Here is a 20117-nt window from a genome sequence, read left to right as displayed (position 1 = left end):
GGAGATGAGTGCCATATATCAATTGCTCCAGAGGTTTCCAAAAGTACTGTTCCCCTGGTGGTCTCCTGACACTTTGTGACAATGAAAAAAGGCTTCGGCTAGTGACAGGCAGCTGATGTGAGAGACTGACAGTGGACAATGGAGGAGAATGTTTCTGGTCATGATATGTCTCACATTTTCTCAAGAATGAGAGGGGCTAGCATCTCCTGATTCTCACTCACAAGGCTGACTTTGTCCTTTTTGGCTGTCTCTCTCTATCCTTGGGTGTTTCCAAGACTAAGGATTAGGAGCCCCCAAAGCTGCCATGGGAGCACTGGTCATAAAGCAGGAAGGATGGCTGTACCAAACAAGTGAAAAAAATCCCCTGCCTAGGCTTTAGGACCCCAAAGGTTACAGCAGCAACAGCTGTAGAAGTGGCTAAAATTGCTGGACCAGTCGCCGTCGTTGAGAAGTTTTCCGAAGCAGTTTTCTGTAGTCATAAGGGTTATCTCCAGATCCTTCTTCTACAGAGTTTGCCATAGGCCAACACCTGGAGGGGGGAATGGGAGAGAAGCACAAAGAGGATGGCATTGTTAAATCCCAGCTTTCTGCAAAATAGAATTCTCTTCTCCTAGAGTCATATATAAATTACATGCCATGTCATTGTGCCTGAGTTGAGTTGCTTTAAACATTTTTTTCTAATCATATAGAATGGGATTATCTACATAGTGGATTTGCCTTCTGCAATTTCTCAAATAGCCAAAGTTCAATGATGCTGTTTGCATTTGGGGAGGAGTTCCATTGGATTGGAATACCTGTGGGCTTTAGGATTATACCTTGCAAATTAAGCTAGTAGTCATTTTAGATCTCTGAAGTAAATTCTGTCTAGTGAGTGAGACAACATCCTTTTAGATACAAATACCTGGAAAGTCTATCTAATAATAACTATCATTTATGTGGCATTTCAAGGTTTTCAAAGCACCTTATAAATATTATTTCATCTCATCCTCACAACAACCAACCATGGGAGGTAGGTGTGTTTTTTAAGTCCTCATTTTACAGACGATGAAACTGAGGCCAAAAGTTGTTAAGTGATTTGTTCAAGGTCACATAGCTAATAAGTGTCTGAGGTCAGATTTGAACTCAGGGGTTTTCATAACTTTAGTTTCTGTGCTCTATCCATTGAATAACTCAGCTGGCTCTACTACTGAAGTGGAAGAATGGAGTAGGATACTGGTGTCTCCATTTAGGTGTTAACATAAGGAAAAATTTGGGTCATGTTCAACTCCAATCACCTAAACCCCAATGGACCCCAGATTTTACCTGTGGTGAGGAAGAATGAATGCTGGATTTGGTCTCAGAGGTGGAGCTAGGTTTTCTCATCTGCTGGTCACCACTTGTGTAAGACCTTGTACCTCTTTTTTATTTTTACCTTTCTTGTCATGAGTTGTTTCATTTGAAAATAAGATATTGTACTGGATTCATGGATTTGAGGTTGGAAAAGATCTTAGAATTTATGAAATCCATTCCCCTTCATTTTACAGATGAGGAAACTGAGGCTTAAGGAGGTTAAGTGACTTCCCTAGGGTCTCATGGCTTGGATTCCCAAGACAAGATTGGAACATGCATCTTTGTGATACTCAGTTCAGAGCTCTATTCTCTATGATGCCTTTTATATGATGACTATTGATTTTCATGATTCCTTCTAGCTCTAAATCTCATGATTGCATCGAAAAAACCTTTACCTTCCATCTTAAAAGTAATATTGTGTGTTGGTTTCAAAGCAGAAGTGCAGTAAGACCTAGACACCTGGGGTCGAGTGACTTGCCCATAGTCACACAGTTAGGAAGTATTTGTAGTCAGATTTGAACCCAGAATCTCCCATCTCTAGGCTTGGTTCTCAGTCCATTGAGCCACCCAGCTGCCTCCCATGATTGTATTTTAAATACTTCTGGGTCTCACTATTGAGGTATATGGAGTATATGATGTTAACATCTTTCTTTCTCACCTCAAACCCTCACATCTATCGTTTTACCCTTTAGGTACTTTCCTTATTTTCATCTAGTCTGCTAGTTTTCTTCTATTGGCAAACATGCTCTTTTCCTAGATTTTATTAGAGATGAAGGATCCTAATAGACTTTTTTTTAACTTATAGGGGTCTGGGGTCAGGGTTAGTGGGAATGATGATACTAAAGATATTGTATAAGAAACCTGCCAAGAAAACTGTGGCTCAGGACTACCAGGTCAGCAGCCTTTTCATCATATGAGACTGTATCTATTTGTTTGGTGCTTAAGTCAACTTGCTTAATTTATTTCAATTGTTTCATACATATGAAACAATTAAAATAAATATGTCTTGCCCAAAGAGATTTTAGCTCCTTCAGGATAGATATTGTCTTATATTCTTTTGTTTCTAGGTGAATGTCTAAAACAGAATTATGTTCCGCATCTGACATTCAATAAATCTCATAATCTAGTCCCATTCCATCTATTCAATCTTACTTGGAATTTTTCCTTAATATGAACCTCCACTACAGACAAACTCTCCTTATCATTTTCACTTCATATATATGCTCAATAAATGTCCATTAAATTAATGAAATGATTCAGTGCAAACTTTACTATAAAGGCTCATGGCTAACCACTCATAATTTGGAGTCAAGCTTGCCATTGACAGGCACCCCTGGAGCCACAGACAAGTCAGAGACATAGTGTTTTTACTATAAGTAAAAAGGGACATATGCTTTGGTGGGAGATAGCACTCTACTGAATCAGGCATAATGGTTCAGGAAAATGGGAAACAGGCAAGGGTACACTGAGAGAAGGAAATTAGGCAATAAAGGAAAAGAAATCTTAGCCTGTTTCATTCTGGGTCTAAGAAAGAAAAAGAATATAGATGGTATAATAGTAGTGGAATCATTGTTCCAGATTGAAAGGATTCTAAAATTCAAGGTAAGACTTGTACTTAGAATTTTAATTAGATTATATTAACATTCTTATTTCTCATCTTCTCTTAAATATCAAAACGTCACAAAGATCTGTTATGTGCCTAATATTTCTGAAAGAAACAGTCTTTAAAGGTAATCCTATTCTGAAGAAAGAACTGAGCTACAGATGGTTGGTTTAAGGGACTTACTTACTCAATGTCAAGCAGGATCAGTGGCAAAGAAATGAGACCTAAAATGCTGGCTAATAACCACTCGTATTCTTTTTCTTCCTTAGTTTTTGGCTTGATGCTCCTGCTCCTAGTTCTAGATATTAGAAATGGTTGACCTAAAATTCTATTGACTTGGTTCTTAAAAATAATTGCATATGGCTTTTTGATTCTGCCAGTTAGGGTTTTACTTACAAATGGCCTTTTGTTTGCCATAAGGGATATTGGAAAAATATCTGTCAACAAGTAAAATATAGCATGACATTGTTTAAAACAACAACAGTTCACATTTCTTATACTACTTTACCATTTCAATGGATCTAAGATTTTGGTGATGTGCATATTCTCTCCATCAGGGCAGCTCACAAACTATCCACATCTTATCTTATTCTGCAGGACCCTTGTCCATATTCTCTCCCTCCCCCTCTCTCTTCTCTCTCTTTCTCCTCTTTCTTCTCTCTCTCTCCCCTCTCCTCTCCTCTTCTCTCTATCTCTGTCTCTGTCTCTGTCTCTGTCTCTGTCTCTGTCTGTCTCTCTGTCTCTCTCTCTCTGTCTCTCTCTCTCTGTCTCTCTCTGTCTCTCTCTCTCTCTCTCTCTCTCTCTCTCTCTCTCTCTCTCTCTCTATTTCTGTCTCTTTTTTGCATGTTTCAGGTACCAGAACACTAAGGCCATTTATTTACTTGATATTTCTTGTTCTTGATTTCTGACCAGCTGATGTCTTTTTAAGAGGATATATTGCTCAGATGGTATCCCTTAAAATAAAAAAGGGCTATAGGATGATAGGGGCCTCAGAAGTAATCTAAGAAGCCAATCCTTTCACTTCATAAGTAAAGAAACAGATGCCCAGGAAGTAAAGTGACATATCTAGAGTCATATAGGTGATTACTATCAGAATCAGAATTTGAATTCAGGTCCTGTGACTCCAAGTTCATTGTTCTGTATGTTGCACCAAGACCTTGGAATCATTGGAAACAGGTTGTATCATACTTTTGTTCAACAAACATCTTTCCACTGCTCTTTGAGTCACCTGCAATTTTGATTTTTTTCCAAGACTGTGGTATTGTAAGATTCTTAACTACACAATATTTTACTTAGAAGAATACAATTCAGCTTTATGATGAATCTAAAATGTCTTCCATGCATACTTTAAGATCATGCAGAATTTCTTGATATGTACAAACATGGGGAAGATTTTTTTCACCAATTCTGATTATTCATGTTAAGTATGGCATAAAACAGGGAGATGTATGAATGCCCCAAGATTTTCACCATGGTTACAAAATATGTCCTGTGCAACATCCCCAGAAGACACTGGGGTTCTCCAGATGTTCTTGTGTGTGTGTATAAAATAAATTGACTGCATCAAGCACTAGAATATTAAAGGAATTTCTCAATGAGCTCTACAACTGCTCAAAAATTCTATCAACCCAACAATCCTCATGGCAAAAACCAAATGGATGAAGAATAGATTATGACTTGCAGTCGTGCAGCCGTTTCATAGTTAGCATATTAGTACATATATCTAGGACAGTCACTGTTGATGGACCATGAGTAGGGTCCAGAGTCTGAATTTGGAAAACTGAATAGTGCTTTTAATGATTCCAAACTGCTCTTGACTTGAAAATCTATGTTCTTCACACCAATGTTTTCTTGGTGATGTTCTGTAGTTGTGAATCCCCAAACACCACAGTTTCTGAAGACAGACATTTCTACAACTCTTTAGAATTAAAAAAAAATAGCATATTCTTATTCATTGTCACACTTTGGCCCTCACAACAACCTTCTGAAGCAGGTCCAGATATGATCCCCTTTTTACATAGGAGGTACAGAGAGGGGAAGCAACGTGTCCATATTCATACATCTACATACAGAGCTGAGATTTAGACTCAGGTATTTCATTTCTAAGTTCAGTGTTCTTCACATTACACCAAAATAATTTCTTTTGCTTAAGCAATAAAACTCCAAATGTGAAAATGGTAGCTAATGGTTTATTACCTTTCGTCAGCCTTAAAACATGAATTCTGGAGTTCTGCCCGTGGTCTTCTCTCTCTCATGTAAGGTTTATGTTCTTTGAGGCCGGAGCGACTAGTTGAAAATCCTTTGTAATAGAAATCCTCTAAATCTAGTACTTTTCCCTGACTGTAAATGAACACATATGCCATAGAATCAATTCTATTTTCACTTTACTTAAGTTACAAAATGATTATTTAATTTCCTCTTGATAACTAGAACTTATGAATCATATACATGTTAACATAAATGAAAGAAATCTGACAATTCACAAAAAATATTTGCCTCTTACCATGGGTTTTTAAAAGTCTTACCAATAGCCACAAACTTTGACTTTTAAGTTTAAGCCTTGTCACCTGTGCTATCTTTCATCATTGGGTTCTGATCCTCTTGTCTTCAGTTTGATTTTATGGTGTAGTTGGGAATTGTTCCTTATCACATCTCCCTCTAGCCACAAGATTTCCCATCAATTTCTGGGGCAATGTTTTAGAGCCCTACATGTAAATTCAAAGTGACAGCAAGTTTTATCCATTTGTACATCAAAAGGCATGTTCCACTTGCATGAATCTTGGAAGAATTCTCTTGCTGTTGTTCTTGGGATCTCTCTGATATGGCTCCCGCCACATCCAACTGTACTAAGTCTTCAGAGAGAGTTCCTATGCCTCAGTTATATTCCAATATGGTATGAGTAGGTGGGCATGTGTTGCCTCTCTTTAACTTTTTGGGGTCCCCATAGGCTTGTTTGCTGATTCATAAGGAGCAAAGCAGTCGAGGTCAAAGTGGGAGTAAGTTTTTTTCTTTCCCTCATCCATGTGCATGACAGGTATCCACAAATATGTGTACAGCAGTAATTCAGAGACTGGCATAGTTATTTGCTTGATCATCTCAGCAGAGCTGGAGGTGAGTCAGAAATCAGAAAGGGCAGATTTTTGGGAAAGTGATTGTTCCATGCTGAGGTGTACAGTAGTTCCAGCTCACAGAAAATGTGTTATTTGGGGGCTTAGAGTAGCTAAATAGGGGAAAAGTTGCTCATCACTGGAGAGCATATTTTCCAAGGAGTCAGGTTATGTTTTCTATGTATAACAACAATAAACTTGTACAATTTTTACTATCCCTGGGACAACAGACAAGTCACTAAACTTCTTTAGTTTTTAATTTCCTCATGTGTAAAACCAGAGTTTGGACTAGATGTTCTCTGAGGCCCCTTCCAGCTCTAGATCTAATAGCTAGAAAATAAACAAGCCATTTGTAATTAGTATCATCTTGGAATATTAATTTTGGCAATCTCTGAATTATTGGAGATAACCTCAAATCATTAGTTGATGACTTGGCAAAATATATAAGTAAATCCTACAGCATAATATTGGTATAGTAAAACATCAATGTACCAGAATGTTTGGGGAATAGGATTTTCTCTGGTGAACTGAATTCTCTGGTTAATTGGTGTTTAATGATTCTACTCTCAACCAGTTTTCCAATTACTGTTGAATATTATTCAAAAACACATTATTTCATATCCCTGCTTTGGTAAATACAGTATCCTGAAGGTAACCCAGTGCTCAGCACATAGTAAGCATTTCATTAGTGCTTTCTCATTCATTCATTTAGTCTTTCTATGATGACTGGATCCTGGAGGGATATATAGTACGTTGCACAGAGTATATATACTTCCATATTTCAGAAGATGGCTGGTTACATCAATGCTGGTCCTCTTTCCACCAAAACAGATGGAAATTCCTCTGTGTTGCAGGAGATGTTTTTCGTACATTGCTGTGGCTGAAAACATGAACCACCTGGTGGCCAAGTTTCTGCTGATGAGTGTCCCTTACCTTACCTAAATTTGTCAACTAGTAAAAAAACGATGGTCTGGTGGCTCAGTGAATTGAGATCCTGGGTTCAAATCTGGTCTCAGCCACTCTCTAGCTGCATGACCCTGGGCATTAACCCCTGTTGCCTGGCCCTTATCACTCTCCTGCCTTGGAACCAATACGCAGTATTGATTCTAAGATGGAAGGTTAAGAGTCCATCACTGAGGCTATAATGCAAAGCTTTCCAAGCTTAGTAGCACTTGCCAAAACCTATACTTGGCTGCTCCTGCCTTTGAGACCTCTAAGTCACTATGATGATACAATGAATATAATTTTAAGAGAGGTTGTATGTAATAGGCACTTAATAATAATAATAATAACAGCTAGTATTTATATAGAATATTAAAGTCTGCAAAGCACTTTCTATAAATTATATAATTTTGATCCTCACAACAACCCTGTGAGGAAGGTGCTAGTATTATCTATAATACTAAAGTATTATATATATAGTATTATCCATAATACTAGCACCTACCTCACAGGAAAATTAAAAGAAACTCACAGGAAAACTGAGGAAACTGAAGCTGAAAGAGGTTAAGTCATTTGCTCAGTCTCACACAGCTAGGATTGGATGCAAGATTCAAAATCAAGTCTTCCTGATTCCACATATCGCCCTCTACCTACTGTGTCCTTTGAAGGTAGGAGGGTTTGGGATGAATGCTTAAGAGTCCTAGGATATGTCCCAGATATTAGTTATTTGAACAAATAATCAATATGAATTTCTCTTATTGTGATCAACATTTTTTCCTAAAAGTTGAGTGCATATAAATATTCCAGTTAATCAGACTTTTACTATAGCATTTTCATTCGTAAGTATTTGTTTTAATGAAAAGACTATATAACCTCCTCCTTTCTCCATAGAGGTAGGTGACAATGAGTATGGAAAAGTGGCATACTCTCAGGCTTAGTGGGTGTGTTTGCTTGGTTTTACTCATTTGTTTTAATCCTTGCCTTTTAAAATTCTTCATTCCAAGGGGTGGCTTAATGGATAGGGGAAGCAGGGGAGGGATGTATTCAGAGATTGAGGTGATATAAAATCAAAGATATCAATTAAAAATGAAAAAAAGGAAAAACCACATGGTTAAACCTTTGTACTATTTCCAGGGAGCTAGTATGAATATAATATAATTTGGAGAGTCACAAGGGCCATTCTGTATTTCATTTATACCAGTCTGACTCCGATGGATGAGACTATTACAAACAACATGGCAGGATATAAATTTTAGACCAAACTCAAGTGAATGACAAGAAATCTCACATATGTCCCTTTCCAAATGTTGAGACACACACACACAGAAGGAACCTCAAAGAAAGAGAAAAAGAGGCAGGAAGGGAATATTGTAGGGACAAATGGGCTATATATGTCTGTAAGAATTTCCTTTTTGTGTGATCAAAAGATCATATTTCAAGGGGTAAATAATAGCCATGTATAATATTTTAATAGAAAACTGGCAAACTTTCTCAATATATACTTATGAGGTTAGATATTATATTCAACAATTTTTTGTGCTTGGTTCAAGCACACAAAATACACTCAGGGTAAGCAGCACAAGATACCTTGTGAATATACTTTTTGAGAGAGATGCTATTGCTAAAATTGAGAGTGGGATGGGAAGAGACCCTGGGACCCTGCTCCTGGTCAGGTGTGAAATAGGATGGTATAGGCCAGATTGAAACTTATCTAGGGTGTGTTGGGCTGGGGATAGGAGTAAGGAGAAGGTTTATCCATTTGGTAGCTTCCTATTTTAACATTATTTTTGCTAAGTAGGTGCTAAGTTTTTTATCAGCACCCTCTACATTTCAGTTTTCTGGTCAGTGCTCCAGTTGCTCTGTCTTAGTTATGGCTTTGAGAAGTGTTATTCTTTTAGTACACATGAAATGTATTTTGCTGGAAGCAGGCTGTATTAAAAATTTAACCTAATAAAATTAATGCTTATTTTTTAATAATCTGGATTTAAGAATTTATGAAGGCACATGTATGTTTTTTTGGAGAGAATCATACTTATACACTAAAGAATAAAGATTACCTGTTTTTCCTCGGTCTTCGTTTTTCTTCTTGTATTGATTTCTGAAGAGAACAAGACATTTAAAGACTATCTTATTAATGTAACATTGGTTTCTTCCAAAGTTGCTTTAGGTATGTTGCTATTATAAGAAATTTTCATATATTTTTAGTCTACAGTTTTTGTCTGGATCTGTGATATAAGGAAACATCATTAGTATATAATAAAACTTAATAAATTCAGACTTTCCTATTTCTGAAATTATGATCATTTGGACAGTCAATAGGTCAAAAGAAACCTTTGTACTACTTGTGGAAGATGACCAGACAAACTAATTACATAAATAAAGTTGGAAGGGAAATGTTTACTAAAAAGAAAGGATTTAAAAAGTGCTTTGAAGAATCTACTTTACAAAGGAATAAAGGCTAGGCTGGTGCTTTCTTTAAATGGATGTCTTTCTGGGAGGCAATAGTTAGCCTACCTCAAGTTATTGTAGTCATCTGGAGGCGATGAAACAGCATTTCTTTCAAAGTATTCTTTAATTCAGATTTTTAACTAATTTAAAGTCTCTCCCATTACATTTCCATTATTTCCCATTAGTGCAGTTGACTTTATAATTTTATATTATATATAAATATAAAACATGCCTAATTTGGCAGCAGATTAAAAAACACTTTTCTCCTGAAGCCAAGAAATTGTAGACAAAGATGAGAAATTAAGAAGTTAATTTGCTTATCCCAAATAGAATAGAATGACGTGTTACTTTTAAAAAAAGTGTCTCAGATTCTCTGGTTTTCAATTTTCTCATTTGCGAAATAATGGAATTGGTCTAGTGGTTAAAATTTTAAAATAAAACAGTAGCTGAGGTTTCTTCTAGCTCTGAAATCCTAAGGTTCCTACAATTGTGTCATTCTAAGTAGGAAGCCTATAGAAATCATAGTCTAGTAGATAATGAACCATAATTATTTTAATTAATGAAATTATATTACAGTAAAAACTTAATGAATCAAGGCATATCTTGGAAGTCATTTGATAATTCTCAGACATAAAACCAAGAAGCATATATTTTACTAATATACCCTATTAATAATTACAAGCTACCATTGGCTATGGAGTGGCTCCATTTTAACATATAAAATACTGTTGTTCTTTGCCTTGAACTAAAATCAATCACTGCGTGACGGGTTGAAGCACTCCGGTATGTGTTTCATGTCATGCAGTAAGCACAAATGCTTCCTTGTGTGGCACAAGGGCATTGGAGAGCTGTTTCTGTCTCACATACAAATCATACCTTCCTAGTAGAGAAAACAAAAATTCCATTCACCTTGTACTAGTGGAAGATAATCTTTTAATTATGCAAAGTACCAGCAGATAGCAAGGTGACTGGTAAAATGCAAGTGCAAGTGCAAGGCAATAAATAAGAACAATTAATAATGATTTGTACATTTCTGGGCAATTTCCCAGTAAATTTTGAGACATGCTAAATCATTTCTCTTCTCTCTCTCTCTCTCTCTCTCTCTCTCTCTCTCTCTCTCTCTCTCTCTCTCTCTCACACACACACACACACACACACACACACACTTCAATATATTTGGAGGATGCTCTAATATTTTGAATGAGATAAACAATTCTGGAACAATTCCATTCTCTTGGGCTTCTATGAGGGAATGGACAAGAGATATTAATATTTATATATGACACATCTATGATGCCATTCAAGGAAACTAAAAAGTCAAACTAGACAACCAGGACCCACCTTCCCTTTTCCTTAATCAATTCCTTAGTCAATCAGTTCAAATTTTTCTTTTAATACCCTGGGCCAGTTTGTACTTACAAATTTTATAGGTTTACAAACCTATAGGGAGGAGCATTGGATTTGGAGACAAAAGACTTGGTTCAATACTTTTGAACCATTTATTTTATTTTTACAATTTATGATGACATTTACAAGTTGTAGAACTCTGATCAAATCACTTGATTTCTCTTAGCCTCTGATGACTCATATGTAAATTGGGAAAAAATTGTTGAGTTTCGTGTCAGGAGATTGCCTGGGTGTGAATTATGCTCTAACCAAATGAGGTGAGCACAAGCAGGTTGCTTAGCCTTCTTAGTCATGGTTTCTTCATCTGTACGATGAGGATAGTAATACCTACAAAACTGACATTAGGGTTGTTGTGAGGTTCAAATGAGACACTGTATTAAAGTACTGTATAAAGAGTAGTTATTATAATTTCCCACATGTGGACCTCTAGCAGGCCAGCTGACACGGATGTGAACCAGAATGTAGAAAACTTGTTGCAAGGGGCATCTTTTCTTAGCTTTAGATCTTTAATGAATCAATGACTCCAGATCTTGGTGTTTTTTTAAAAAGCCGTATCTCAGAGCATGCTTCGGAGTGGTGTGAACAAATTGAACAAGAGGAGCCAAGTTTATTACATAACTGAGCACCAAAGAGCACCCCGCCTTTGGACCCCCAAGTTGATTGCATCTCCTTGCTCCTATCTGATAGCAAGATTTGTCTCTAAGAAATGACAATTCTAAATTCGTCCATTGTTTAGAGCAGTGATTCCCAAAGTGGGCGCCACTGCCCCCTGGTGGGTGCTACAGCGATCCAGGGGAGTGGTGATGGCCACAGGTTCATTTATCTTTCCTATTAATTGCTATTAAAATTAAAAAAATAACTTCCAGGGGGCTAAGTAATATTTTTTTCTGGAAAGGGGGTGGTAGGACAAAAACATTTGGGAACCACTGCTTTAGAGCAGTTCACAGGAGAGGGAATTCTCCCGAGTAATTGTGTTTTTGCCATAGCAGGAGAAGCAATGTTATATGCCCCAGCTTTTGAAAATGAAAGGCATAGTTGACAACTAGACAGCACAGAGGATGGAGCGCCAGGCTTGGAGCCGGGAGGATTTGGAATCAAATCTGGTCTCATATTCTACCTAGATGTATGATCCTGACCAAGTCACTTATCCTCATATCCCTAGAGTTGTCACTAAGACAGAATGCATTATCCATTTTCATTTTAGTAAAGCATAAGACTCCACTCATCTGGAGATTGGATTCCTAGCAACCTCAACCATCTGGAAAGAGGCAACGATACAGAAAAAGGAACAAAGGTCACGAAGCAGTTCTATTAGTTGCTGTGGTAGTTTTGAAAGTGGCACAAAAGACTCATAGAATCAGAAGGGGATTTAGGTACCATCTCTTTTAATATTCTCATTTGAAGGAAAGGAATAAAAATTTATATAGCAGCTAGCTAAGATGTACCAGACACGGTGCAGTATTTATACAAATATTATCTTTTTAAAATTTTCACAATAGCTTTGCAAGGTGGATGCTATTATTATCCCCATTTTGCATTTGGGGAAATCAAGGCAAAAAGAAGTGAAATGATTTGCCCAAAGTCACACAGCTAGTCTGAGTCTGAGGCCAGGCTTTCTGACTCCAGGTCCGATGTTCTCTCTACTGTATTACCAGCTGTCTAGAATAAATGGGGATCTTAGTTACTGTGCCTCAGTAACATACTTAAAGCCACAAAACTGATTTGTGACCAAGGTAGGACAAGAACCCAGTTGTTACAAATGCCATACACTAAAATTCCTACTTCCTCCTATGTAGGTTGAGTCCCTCAGGCTCCCTGTATTGGAGCCAATTCATTCTAACTTTACAAACAATTCTAACTGGATCATTTCTAAGATAGAAGAATGGCAAAGACTAGGCAATAAAGGTAAGTGACTTGTCCAGAGTCATACAGCTAGGAAGTGTCTGAGGCCAGATTTGAATCCATTTTTTCCTACTCCAGACCTGGTACTCTATTTACTGTGTTACCTAGCTGCTCTCATAAATGACTTAAAATGTGTTTGTTACATTAAAATACCCAGTTAACTCCCTCTCTCCCCTTCCCTCATTAAAAAAGGTATAATTTAACAAAAATTATATGTATATCTAAAACCAGGTCTTATTTTTGTTTTTCAGTTTTTCTTCCAGAGGTGGACATATACAAGTCATTCTTCACACAGTATTTCTATTGATGCATAGAATGCTCTTTTGGTTCTGCTCCTTTTTTACTCTTCATAATTTCATGTAGGTCTTTCTATGTTTTCCCAAAATTAATCTGTTCATCTTTCTCATGGATAATAGTATTCCATCATAATTATATGCTAAACAACATGTTTAGCCCTTGCCTAATTGATGGGCATCCCTTTAATTTCCAAGTCTTTGCTACCACAAAGAGAGCTGCTATCGTTCTGCAATAATTCTCCTCCTCCTCCTCCTCCTCCTTCTCGTCCTTGTCTCCTCCTCCTTCCCTTACTGTCTGTCTTAGTATCAATCCTAAGACAGAAGAGCAGCAAGGGTTGGCCAATTGGGGTTAAGTGACTTGTCCAGGATGACAGGACTAAAAAGTGACTGAGGCCACATTTGAACCCAGGTCCTCTCGACTCCAGGCTTGGAACTCTATCCATTATGCTACCTAGCTTCCCCTCATTCTTTTATTTTCAAGATGAAGAACCTCAGGCTAGGGGACACTAAATGTACCAGGTCACATAAGTAGCAAGTAGAAGATTCAAGATTTGTACCCAAGTCTTCTCTGAAATTCAGAGCTTTTTCCACTGAAAGTACTTCCATGAGTACTTGCCAATAGACTGACTAAATCTTTAATCTTAGGAAGAGACTTTTGACTTTATCTGCTCAAAATCCATCATAATGATGTTCAATGAGAATAAAGCCATCTTAATCTATTATTTTGTTGTTGTTAAATATAGATCAATAAGCATCATTTGCCACTTGATGTCTGTTGTAATGGAAACCTCATATATTGCTTTGAAATGTCTTACCCTAAGTCACTTTTCTTTTTATGTCTTTCTACATATAGGTGTCAGTCCAACTGCTTCTTATTCTGGGCAGGAGAGAAAATCAATACACATATCTTACTCTGAACCACAGCTTGTTCATGGGGACAACCAAATGCATTTGGGTCACCTGGGATTGCCCATTTTCTCTGATTCTTTCATGATTCACTCTTTGGGCATGCTGAGCAAAATCAAATGCTGGTTATTCAGGAATGCTTTTTAAAGAACAATATTTAGGACTTTAGTCCTGTGATCTGTGGGTGGAAAATTTAATTGACTGCTTTTCTTTTGTGTAAATGTTCTAATGATGACAATCCTTCTATTTACATAGCATTTATAAATGGTCTCATCTGACTTGTACAATGACCTTGTGAAGAAAAGAAGGGCAGATAAATATGCCTATTTTTATAGATGAGGAAGTTTATATTCACAGAGGTTCTCCAGGCTATACAGCTAGGAAGTACCTGTGACTGAAGCTTGACTGAAAGAAAGGTCTGGTAGCTTATTGGCTTTGGGAGAAATCACAGAAGAGGACCAGCAAAGGTTCACAGCTTCTTTGGGTACTCCAGAATGTGGAGAGACTCAAGCTGAAAAATTAGCAAGTTTTACTTATGTGTATGTTCTAATCTTAAGATACATTATTTTTTGGGGGGTGGAATTTAGTATGTTTGTGTGGATGTGTGCATGCCTCTATTTCTTGACTTTTTTTGAATTATGAGGGATAAAAATTTGGGCTTTGCCTTATTCTCTCTCCTCTCCTGTGAGTGGGTAATTGATACTTGAAAAACAAGGGGCACAAAGTCATCACAGGCTAGGATGGGGTACATGGCATCTTTGGAATGGCTTTAAGTAGAGGTAGAAGGCAATTCTGACTGATGAACAATCTTCGGGGATATTATGACTGAACTATGTGGCTTTATGTGGAGGCAGAGATCCCTATAAGATCCACTTCAAATATATCTCCATCAGCTTACCACTGTGAGTAAAATTCTCACCATTTGTTAATTCCCTTGGATTGAGGCATTTTTCTAGAAAAATTTTTTTAAAGTGCAAATTCTTCAAGGGGAGGATAGTTATCAAGGCATTAACTTATCATAAAAATACCAACATAATTTTTTTGTATCATCTGAGAACAGGATTCTAAGCAAATGGGACAACTAACAGGTTTTTGTGGGAGATGGGGAAAGAAGGAAAGATAATGAGCACGATACACTGCTTTGAGCTATGGTAGGTCTTGGGGCAGCCAAGATGGAGGCATGAGTTTGCATGAGTACTTTGGGAGGGAGATATAGGCACTGAAAGGGAAATTAGAAGGAGGATTTCAACAACCTTTTCTTGGTCCAGAATTTTGTCAAGGAATGGTCTTAGTTGCAAGAATCCTGAGGGCAGTACTATCATAATAAGCACAGTGTCTCTCAAGAGGTAAAGGATTAAATATTGTCAACATATAGTTTAATCTTTCTTATTATGGCTGTAATATTTTCACCTGTCTTCAGTGACTTCTATGTATTGAATTTCAGAATAGAATAGAAATTTAAAACTGGAAGAGCCCAGATAACCACTCACATTTAGCAGATAATAATATGTGGAATCTTCAGGATTATTTAATGTTTTGGGTTTTGATGGTCGTCTTGGAGGTCTCAATATTTTTGGCTCTTCTTTAGAGACACCTACAACAAAGGTATTGAGAAATAAGTAGTCTGTTTAAAAGCTCTTTTTATCAAACTTGTTTTCATACTTCATATGGACATGAATTTACATATACATTTGAGGCTAGAAAAAGGAGAAATTGGGATAGTTTAGTTCTACTTGCTTACACTCCTCTTCTGATTTTGACCATCCTATCTGATGACCTAGGCTTAAGGAAGATAGGAAGGAAGGGCAGAAAGTGGCTGAGGAATAAAATGAAATTATAGGAAAAAGAAATATCATCTTTGAGAATGTGAAGAAGTTAATCTGCTACTATTTTAATATTCTTTTCTCTATTTCCTTCAATGAAATGAACACATATATCTTCTCAACTATCCTGGGTAGTCCAAAAGTCTTATCGTAGTTTTAAGTATTAAATTAAAGTTCAAAACTGCATGAAGACTTTGGGGAAAACCTGTATGTATGTGTATATATATATGATATTTATATATAACTATATAATAACATTTATCATACATTTACTTCGTGAAAAGAGCTGGGGATTTATATAAATGCTGGTGATCTATCCATGTGTACATGCACAAACATCAAGAGACAGACACATACACATCTGTAATATATGATGAAATTGCTCTTTTCATAGAAGCATGAGCTTACAACCCCCTTCATCATTCTGTTTTCCCCTCCTTGACACTCTCTAACTTATCAAGATCCTTCCTAAAACATGGTGACCATAATGGAACAGGATACTCAAGACTTGGTTTCATGAGGGCAAAAAATGGTTAGACTATCATGATCTTATCTTAAGAGGTTATACCTCTCTTAATGTAGTTTAAGATACCATTATCCTTCTTGGTCATTCTATTATACCAACTTGTATCAATTTATAAGTCTACCCAACTCCCTGATTTTTTTCAGATACACTGCTGTCCCCCTCTCATATTTAAGAAATAAGTGTAAGACATTATCCATATACATTTCATTTTATTCAATTTGGAGTAATGTTCTGACCTGCCAAGATCTTTTTAGAGTCTTTCTTTCATCCAAAGTATTAGCCTTACCTACTCTACATCATCTGCAAATTTCATTAGGAAGCCATCACTAATTGTACTGTCTGTTCCATATTCCTTCTTGTTTTATCCAAAAAGTAGCATAACAAACTTTATCAAGTGATGTGCTAAAATCTAAGCGATTACCTTATTCAATCTTAATGTCTCCAGCAAAGTAAACTTGTCAAAAAGGGAAATGAGGTTTATCTAATATGTTCCATTTTTTTAAACCCTTACCTTCTGCCAATACTGTGTATTGGTTCTAAGGCAGAGGAGTAGTAAGGGCAAGGAAATGGGTGTTAAGTGACTTGCCCATGGTCACACAGCTATGAAGTGTCTGAGGTGAGATTTGAACCCAGGACCTTCCATTTCTGGGTCTGGCTCTCAATCCACTGATCCACCTAGCTGCCCCCAATATGTCACATTCTTGATTAAGTCATTTCAGATTCATCGGCAGTTAGAGAGTTCTCAGAAGTGCTTATTCCTTCCTTTTTGAAACCTGATGAATTCTCTCATTTCTCAATGTTAGTTAAGTGTAAGCTAATTTTTGTTATCATTTGTGCTTACATTCTTTTAATATCTTAACATATGCTATTATTGAAAATTTGTATTATATTTGATATACACCCACAAGTGTAAAGTTAATATTAATGCTGGGCATTTTTAGGAATCTGTGGAATTCTTATAACTCAATTTTATCTTAGATTTGACATTTAAAAAAGTTGAAAAATATTTCAGTCATGCTAAAGTGGTCATGCAGTAAGTGAATCAAATTGAGGATGATGAGGTATCTAACGTCTAGAAATCTTGAAAAAACATCCTTAGAATTACATAATTAAACAAACAAACAAAAAAAGAACCTTGAGGAGAATAGAAGGAAATACCTTCTACCAGCTATTGGCTAAAGGGAGAATTCTTAACTAAATGATGTCTACAAACAGAAAAGACAATTTCAGTTATATTGTTAAAAGCAAGCAAACAACCTTCATATAGGTAAAATCAATGCAGTTAAAATTAGAAAGAATTAGTTGTTAAAGATATTTACAACAAATATCTCTGATAGAGGTTGGAAAGCCATAGCATATTTGGAACCGATATTGATAAGAACAAGAATTGTTTGCTTAAAAGTAATGGTCAAAAGAAATAAAACAATGGGCAATAACTATATGAAAGGATGGTGCAAAAAAACTACTAATGAAAGAAATGTACATCTAAACAACTCAAGTTTCAACTCATTCCTATTAAATTTACAAAGATAACAAAATATGAAAATGATAAATGTTGGATAGACTGTAGGAAGACAGACCAGACCCCCTAATGTACTATTGGCAAAGTTATGAATTCGTTTGACCATTTTGGAAAAGAATTCAGAATTATGATAAAAATTCCCTAAACTGTACCCATTCTTTGATGTACTAATATGGTTTACTTGGCATATACTTGAAGGACATATCTTTTCTTGATATCCTTATCGAGAAAAGGTTACATATATACACAAATACTCATAGCAACACTTTCATAGTTGAACTGGAAAGTGGGTATCTATTGGTTAGAAGAGAGGTTGCACAAACTGTGACATATGACTAATGGTATATTATTGTGCCATAAGAATAGATGAATATGAAAAATACATAGAAACTTGGGAAGACTTAAAAGTACTTATGTAAATTAAGCAGCATTGGGAGAACAATGTACATGATTATCACAAAAATTTTACATTTTTGTGATTTAATTTTATTATTATTAAATTATTATTTATTTCAAATATATTTTAAATATATTTCATATATTTATTTATATAATTATATTACATATAATAAATAAATAAATTATTATTAAATAAAAATTCACATGGAAAACAGCATGGTCAAGCTTCAGAATTTTGATCACCACAGTAGTCAGTTGTGATTTCAGAAGACGTGATGGTGAAGTATGCTTCTTTCCTCTCAGTCTGGAGGTAATGAACAATAGGTGCAGAATGTGTTGCTATTTTTTGATTAATTTTGATTATTTTTGGTTCTCTGGGGCAGGGAAATTTTGGAAGCAACAGTGATGTAAAAAATATTAAAATTAAAGAAAAATACTTTAGAATGCTACAAAATATAAGACAAGTGCTCCCATTTTTTCACCATTTAATCTCCTCTTCAGTTCCTGGAATAGGACTTCTAGTCTCTTGATTCTATTAAAATCATCCTCTTAAAGTCACCATTACTTCATAGAATATTAGGGATATTAAAGGCCAATCCATATGCAAAACATGAATGCCCCTCACAAAGTAATCATTTGTTGAAATCTTCCCTGCCATCAATTCCACACTGTGCCACCTTCACTCTGGCCATCATTCCACCTTCTTCCACAACAGAGAAGCCTTGGAGACCACTCTGAGATCTGAAAAGTGAGAGTTTACCTTATTTTGCCAGAACAAAGCCTCCATTCCACTTCCTGGCCACAAGTTCTAAACCATGACTCCAGGTAAGTAGGTCTCACTCATCTGCCAGCTCCCTCTTACATATTACCTTCCCCATTAGAAGAGACACTTTGGGAGGGCAGGGCATGTTTAGCTTGCTTATATTTGTGTTTCAGAACACAGCATAGTTTCTGGCATATGGTAAACACTTAATAAATGTGTTTTCATTTGTTTGTTCCTATTGCATATTACATTCAATATGGCGCATTGTTTTAACCTCAACTTTTGGATTTTAATTTTGTCTTTTAACATATGGACTATTCTTGATGCTACTAAGTACTACGAGGTGAGTAATGATAGAACTTTTTTTTTTTCAGGACAATTGGTACCATTATATTTATTGTAACAAGCAATTTTGTTAACATTGCTGGTTTAGAAAGTTAAAATGCCTAACCTTTAAATTCACATCTCAGTTTTCTCTAAGTTGGATCCAGTCCCAAATAGTTATTTTTACATACTTTGGCAAAAATATCCAAGTAAAAATGTTAATCCATCCTTGCTCAACCATCACACCATCTAACACTTGTACAGATTATTGGTACACAATTGGGTAAATTCAATCTGTCACAGGCTTTGGTGTTGTTGGTAAGTGATATCTGATGGAGGTTGGCAATGGCTTTTGAATTCAAACAATGAGTCAATGTTTGAAAGAGGCACAGCTGCTAGGAAGTCATCAAACCAAATAGCTTATACATACACTGTAACTTTTGGAGAGGAATTAAATAGAATAGGCATCAATGTTAAAAAAATTCTCTTGTGGCTCTTTTTTATAATGCTTTATTGAGTCTGTCTCTGCCTTTCTATTCCCATTGCCATTACTTTAGGTTTAGGCAGTTATCACTTTTACCATTTATTTCTGCAATAGCTTTTTAGCAAAAAATTGTTCCAATGGCTGTCTACATAGATGGCACCTGGCAGACTATGGAATAAAGTCCAGACTCCTTGACCTAAAATTCAAGGTACTTCACAAGGTGGCCCAATCTACCTTTCCAACATTATCTCTTAGCCCTCTATTTCAGTTACTCTTATAATCAAAGAAATCATACCTCTTACCCATCTATATTCTGTCTGTCTACAAAGAAGATTC

At 36.2% G+C, this 20117-nt stretch overlaps 1 protein-coding gene across 1 annotated transcript in view; it reads right to left on the bottom strand.

The window, feature by feature from the left end:
* Positions 1 to 417: 417 nt before the first annotated feature.
* LOC123249820 (myosin-IIIa-like) overlaps positions 418 to 20117 on the bottom strand; it is a 140376-nt gene continuing 120676 nt past the window's right edge. Inside the window, exons 12-15 of the mRNA XM_044678931.1 lie at positions 15431 to 15534; positions 9039 to 9079; positions 5129 to 5272; positions 418 to 529 (exon numbers count right to left, since the gene is read on the bottom strand). Coding sequence (XP_044534866.1) covers positions 418 to 529; positions 5129 to 5272; positions 9039 to 9079; positions 15431 to 15534 — 401 coding nt within the window. The remainder of the gene's footprint in view (positions 530 to 5128; positions 5273 to 9038; positions 9080 to 15430; positions 15535 to 20117) is intronic.

This window comes from Gracilinanus agilis, chromosome 5 (genome assembly GCF_016433145.1).
Source record: "Gracilinanus agilis isolate LMUSP501 chromosome 5, AgileGrace, whole genome shotgun sequence".
In the NCBI taxonomy this organism is placed as follows: Eukaryota; Metazoa; Chordata; class Mammalia; order Didelphimorphia; family Didelphidae; genus Gracilinanus; species Gracilinanus agilis.
The sequence above is the reverse complement of the archived record's forward strand: the minus strand, read 5'-3'. Positions and strand labels throughout refer to the sequence as shown.